We start from the raw sequence: 5,756 nt of genomic DNA, 5'->3' as shown, positions 1-5,756 counted from the left end.
AAATCCCAGGGGTCCCTGCGGATGCCCGAACAGTGTCCAAGGTTTGGGTGAACGGCCCCACCTTCCCCAACGAGCAAAGCCTCGTTACGCAGCTAGCTGCTTATTGCAGACCGATTCTCCGCCGCCTCCGGCGCAGGGAGGGGAGGAAGAGCCGGGGGCTTCCTCATACAAACCCCCGAGCGGCGCTGGACAACCATTTATTACCGTAACTCTTAAAAAAAGAGAACCCAAACCTGCTCGGCGCCACCCACCCGCTTGCCAAACCCCTTTAATAGGCACACGACACCGCCCGAGCAGGAGGAACGGGATTTATGGCGTATACTTCAAAGTCCTCGCCCCGTGAGAGCGGAGCGGGGCGATGCCGGCGGCAGGCGAGGCGGGAGGCGCTGCCGCAGCCCGGCCGCCGTTGGGACCCTTACCCCGCCCCGGTACCGGTGCTGCTCAGATGATGCCGGCCGGAGCGAAGACCGGGGTGACGCACAGCGTCTCCGCCATCTCCCAGCCGCAGGACAGCGGGGCGCAGACGCTCTCGCGGTCGTCTTCTGTTTGCGGGGGCTTTCCCTGGAAGAGCTGGACGGCTTTCCTGCAAGCGGGAGACACCCGAGGGGGAGCGAGGGGGAGCAGCCCCTCGCGAAATGCTGCAGGATGGGCCCCGGGGAAGGGGGAGCTCAGGGGCTCTCACGTCCCCCAAAGCAACAGCCCCATCGGCACGGCCAGAGCTGAGCTGCCCGTGGCTTCCCCAGCGAAAAACTGGCTCAAGTCTGTCAACGTTTAAAACAATGTGAGTTTTGCCTCCGAGGCCAGGTTTTTACCTCCGAGGCCAGGTTTTTACCCTGCATCTCCAGGTTCTGGGACTCAGATTTGACCCTCTCCCTTGGGCAAAGAACCCAGCTGGAGGGAAAGACAGCATCTCCCATGGGATTCAGCCCTGCCCCCCTGCCCTGCTCACACAGGACCGTCTCTTACCAGGCCACACGGGACATGGCGTAGGTGATCTGTGGCCGGGGACACCCCCCAAGCAGGGACGAGGTTGCGATGGTGTAGGCACCCATGTCCTCGAAAATCAGCCAGTCCCCGACCTGCAGCTCGGGCAGCTCCAGGCCGTCGGCAATGAGGTCCTCTGCGTGTCCCGGGGGGCCCCGGAGGCTGCTGCTGTGCGAGGGGTGGTCTGGGCAGGGTCTCTGCCGGGGAGAGGTGGAGCAGCCGCAGGAGATGAGGATGCACCAGTGCCCAGTGACCTGCCTTGTCTCCACCCGCCCTGAAGGTCCGAGCCCGGGAGCCCACGGACGCTGGCTACAGCCCTCCCGGTGCGCCACCATAGCCTCTTCCCCGCGGCCTCTGCTCTCCTCCGGCACGGAGCCTGGGGCCAGCCACGAAGCAAGGGAGAGCAGGGTCGGCCGATGCGACGGGACGCAACGCAAGGGACCCGCTGGGCTCTCCTCAAACCGGGCCAGACCCTCACCTTGTGCAGCTGAGGTCTGGGGCAGGGGCTGTCAAACAGGAGGCAGCTGAAGGTGCCGTAGATGCCGTCGCTGAGGTGATACACGAGGCTCTTCTTGCCGCCAGACTCTTCCTCTGGGGGGGGAGCAGGGAGAGGGCTCAGGGGGGCTCGGGCCCACGGGCGGGCCTGTCCCACCGTCCCACCTACCGTCAGAACCAGGCTGCTCCGCGGGAACCTCTTCCATGGCAGTGATGCTGGCAGCGAAGGCGAAGGCGGAGGTGACGTAGTATCGCCCAGGTCTCGCAACGATCTCCACCCCGCAGCCATCTGGGAAATACAAGTCCAAGGCAGAGTTTATCACGGCGGCGATCTGGATGGGAAGAAGACGTTCCCTCTCGGTTAGCTCGGTCCCTCTGCAGGGAGCCAGACCCAGGGGAGACCCTCCGGCCTCGCTCTCTGCCTGCTGAGTGCAGGCGTTGGGAGCCTCGTACCTCTTCGAACCGGGTTCTGGTGTCCTCGGTGCCGGGGAATCCCCCTCCGATGTCCAGGAGGTGCATCCGGTAGCCCAGCTCTCTGCCCATCTCAAAGGCCAGCTGCGCCGCAGCCACAGACTGAGCGAAGGCCTCGGGCTCCAGAACGCGGCTCCCGAGGTGAAAGCTGAGGGCACAGTCCCTGTTTCAGCAGGGTTTGCCCGTCCCCAGGGAGCAGCGAGGGGACACGGCACTGGGATTATCACTCACTGGGGGCAGCTCTGCGCTTCTCACGTACCACCCCGAGCGAGACTGCCTGGTCAGGCCCACAGAGCCCCCCAGACCCTCTCCGAGGGCCAAACCTGCCCCAAATTGGTCCCAACAAGGGTCAACCTCCCCAGGTCCCAACCTCCACCTCACTCCCACCCAGAGCAGCCGGTGGCTCTGTGGACCCCTGCGTTGTTCCGGCAAGGCAGAGCTCCCCACAGTCCCCTCCAACGTGGGCTGAGCACCCCTATGGAAAAAGGACCATGTGCTGTACCTGATGCCAACAACCTCCACAGCCTGCTCCTTCGCTGTCTCTAGCAGGTGCCGGCAGGACTTGAGCGTGGCCCCAAACGTCATGCTCGGATGGGCAGCGGGGCTGGAGTCGGCAGCAACAGCCAACAACATCCTGCAGAGCAAAGCCACACTGTGTCGAGGGGGTCTTCAGGCCCTCTGTCACCTCACAGCCATCTCCCCAGCTCCTACTCCAGCCCCCCACTCCGACGACGCTGCCAGACACCTACCTGGCATGAGGGTGGCTCCTGGCCACCTTGCTCAGCTCCACCTCATTGTCGAAGGTCATCAGCTGCACACCGTGGTTGGCCGCGTATCTGATGTGGGCGACCTGCTTGCAGGGGCTGCTGTAGAAGATCTTGCCAGCCGGGATTCCGATGCTTTGAACACACGCGATCTCTGCCTGCAGGGAAACGGCACGCGTGTAGGCAGGTCCCCGGGACCGGTGCTGCCCATGCCTGGCCGCGATCAGCCCTGGGCCTCAGCCAGCTTGCAGCACTGCGAAGGGCAAACCGCCAGCATTGCAGCCTGGGCTTTTCCAGGGAAAGTCCGCAAGAGCTCAAAGGGATCACAGTGGACTTTGTCCTGGCAGGGGCAGGCTGCGGCAAGACGTTTACAAGCGGCATGAGACCAGGAGGAGAGAAAACAAGTGGGTTTAGCAGGCGTGGGTTTGGTGCACGTGTCCCCTGTGAGCTGCAGTGAGGGTTACGGCCACAGCGCTGGTCTGAGCTGTCACGGCTCTTTGCACTTTCTCCTCCTGGTAACACGTCCTATTTAATTACGTACAAGTGGCTTAACTTTGGATCCTCCCTGGGAATCTGGCTGTGAGCAAATGAGAAGCAGGAGGGAGCAGGGAGCTTTAGGCTCAGCCTGAAAGGCACCGAGAGTTGGACGGCTGCGGCAGTGGCACCCCAGGGATGTGCCTTGCCACCAGCCAAGCCTGCCAGCCGGGACACCAGTTCCAGAGACAGGAATGTTGGTCAAAGGGAACAAGCCTCAGTCACCAGACAGAGAGGACGGGGATTTCTGGGCTGTGTCGGGAGGGTTTTCACAGCAGAGGGAGACTCCTGCCCCTATAAATGGCATCTAGTGAGTGGAAACGCAGGGAAGGAGGGTGAGCTCTGCCACTCACCCACAAGTGCCCAAAGGATGCTCATCCCGAGCTGTCCTCCCGTGACCCTACCTTGTTGGTACAGGCAAAGCCTGCCCCCAGCTCAGCCAGCAGCCGTATCACTCCTTCACTGCCGTTGCACTTAACCGGGAAGTAGGGTTTCACACGGGGCAAGGCCTTCAGGAAATGCAGGTGTTTCTTCACAACGTCCCCAAGGTCTGCCACGAAGAAGGCTTGTTGGTCGCTCTAGGAGAAAGCCGGAGTGAGCAACAGTCGCCTCCCCACAACCGCCTCTGCCAAGGGGGTGTTGGCTGCCGGGCAGCAGCAGAGCTGCCAGCCCTTACCGCCTGGCACAGCTCCACGAGGAGGTTCTCCAGGAGGTGTCTGGTGGTGAAGCCCTCCTCCACCATCATGAAGCTGGATTCGTTCAAGTACCCATTCATGGTCAAGGTGTGGTATCACTAGTTTAAAGCCTTCTCGAGTAGGGTATAGCTTCTAAGTATGCAACACACTGAAAAAAGAAAGGGAGTATTAGAGGCAGGGCCCAGAAGCTCCACCAGCGTACACCACCCAGCCTGCGCCCCAAGGTGCTCCCCGTCCCTCCCACGGGCCGTACATGGCAGCACTGCCCTGGGTAGAGCTCTCTGCTGCTCTCCTCCAAACCAAGCGCCTCAGCTGAGAGCCCTACTGTGGGTTAAAGCATCTTCTCCAGGGGGAGGAGACACATTTCTCTGCAGCTCGGAGCTTTGTTTTGGCACACAGCAGCCCTGTCTTCTTCAGCAGCAGCTCAGGCACCAACACGGTTAACAAGAAAGCCAACTTCACTGCAAAGCGGATGGCCTATATAAGCCAGAACGTGTCCCTTCATGCTCCGGCATGTAGCTAGATCTGCTGTACGTTGCACAGGGTGAAGTTCCCTTGTGGTTTTCAAATAGCTGAAGTCTCACGGACTCACCTGCCCAGGCCCACAAGCCCTGTGAAAAGGGAGGCATCTTTAAAGAGCACAGCACGGGCCACTCGCTGATGCCAGCTGACCTGGGGATGGTCTGGATCCGTGCTGTGGTTCCAGTTTCACGCCTCTCTCGTGACACAGGGTGTGGAACAAGGGGACACGTTCAGCTGCACAGTGTTTCCTGGCTCGCACACTTAGCGGAGCTTTAGCTTTAAGCTCGCACACTTAGCTTTAACAATCTCCTCCCCTGGTTCCAGCCCATCCCATAACCCAAGGAGCTGAAAACCTAGCACGAGCTCGCAAGGAAACATTTCCACTCCAATAACCCAGGTCTAGCTCCAGGGCTCTTACAGGAACACGGTCCCTCTGATCTGAAGTGAGCAGGAGACAGAGGTTTCATTTCTCAGAGCTGCGCACCACCTCCTCCTCTGCAGAGACCTACTTATGACATTTCGGATGGGCACTAGGGAAAGATCACGCTGGCCCCGGAGCGGCAGGGTGTTGTAATACATTGAGCAAGCACCACCAGTGAACTCCAGAGATGGGGAATGGGGAATTCTTCCCATTTGTAATACATTGAGCAAGCACCACCAGTGACCTCCAGAGATGGGGAATGGGGAGAATAACCGGGTTTTGAAGCTCTTAAGAGCTTCATACTCGGAAAAGGAGATCAACTCCTCCAGCCTTACCCTTCACTCCCCAAAGACATCACTAACCAGCACCCAGCCCGCCCTGGTTGGGCACAGAAACGATGAGCAATGAAGTGGGTCATTCCTGCCAGCCCTGGGCAAACGTGCCCCAGCCTCAGATATCCCCTCCTTACCAAGGTCCAACGCCTCTCTCCCGGGTGACTAGGTGTGCTGCCAGGGGGGCCCCCCGAGGAACGCCAAGCTCCCGCAGCACCCCGAGGCGTAGCTGTTGCTGGGGGTCCGAGGTCTCTGGGGAGAGGCAGTGCAAGGGGTTAAGCGAGGGAGACGGGGCATTGATGGTAGGATGCCCTCCACCCACCATTCCCAAAACTCAGCATCTACAGGCATCCCTCACCGGCCCCCTCCTCACTGTGCCAGGCAAGCCAGCTTCCCCAGCAGCCCCGCGCAGTCCCCCCCCGACCCCGTTACCTTAGAAATCATTTAAACAGATTATGCCCATAGGTCTCCGAAGAGAATGAACTGGCCCCAGTAGCGGCTGTTTGGCCTGCCCCGATTCCCTGCCTGCCCCAGTCCC

At 60.7% G+C, this 5,756-nt stretch overlaps 1 protein-coding gene across 2 annotated transcripts; it reads right to left on the bottom strand.

The window, feature by feature from the left end:
* Nucleotides 1-437: 437 nt before the first annotated feature.
* On the bottom strand, nucleotides 438-5,391 carry AZIN2 (antizyme inhibitor 2). 2 transcript variants are annotated; one of them, XM_009284791.2, is made up of 10 exons: nucleotides 5,356-5,391; nucleotides 3,925-4,091; nucleotides 3,653-3,826; nucleotides 2,700-2,872; nucleotides 2,453-2,584; nucleotides 1,933-2,098; nucleotides 1,649-1,811; nucleotides 1,463-1,575; nucleotides 967-1,181; nucleotides 438-583 (listed from the first exon to the last, which is right to left on the bottom strand). In XM_009284791.2, exons 2-10 carry the CDS (start codon nucleotides 4,021-4,023, stop codon nucleotides 442-444), a joined length of 1,377 nt encoding a protein of 458 aa, XP_009283066.1. In that variant the 5' UTR covers nucleotides 4,024-4,091; nucleotides 5,356-5,391; the 3' UTR covers nucleotides 438-441. The 2 variants fall into 2 exon arrangements, with proteins under 2 accessions (XP_009283066.1, XP_019329081.1); XM_019473536.1 differs by lacking the exon at nucleotides 5,356-5,391 and having other exon boundaries at nucleotides 442-583; nucleotides 1,463-1,608; nucleotides 3,919-4,023.
* Nucleotides 5,392-5,756: the final 365 nt, after the last annotated feature.

This window comes from Aptenodytes forsteri, unplaced genomic scaffold, assembly GCF_000699145.1.
Source record: "Aptenodytes forsteri isolate BGI_AS27 unplaced genomic scaffold, ASM69914v1 Scaffold7, whole genome shotgun sequence".
NCBI lineage: Eukaryota > Metazoa > Chordata > Aves > Sphenisciformes > Spheniscidae > Aptenodytes > Aptenodytes forsteri.
This window is presented reverse-complemented; position numbering and strand designations above follow the sequence as displayed.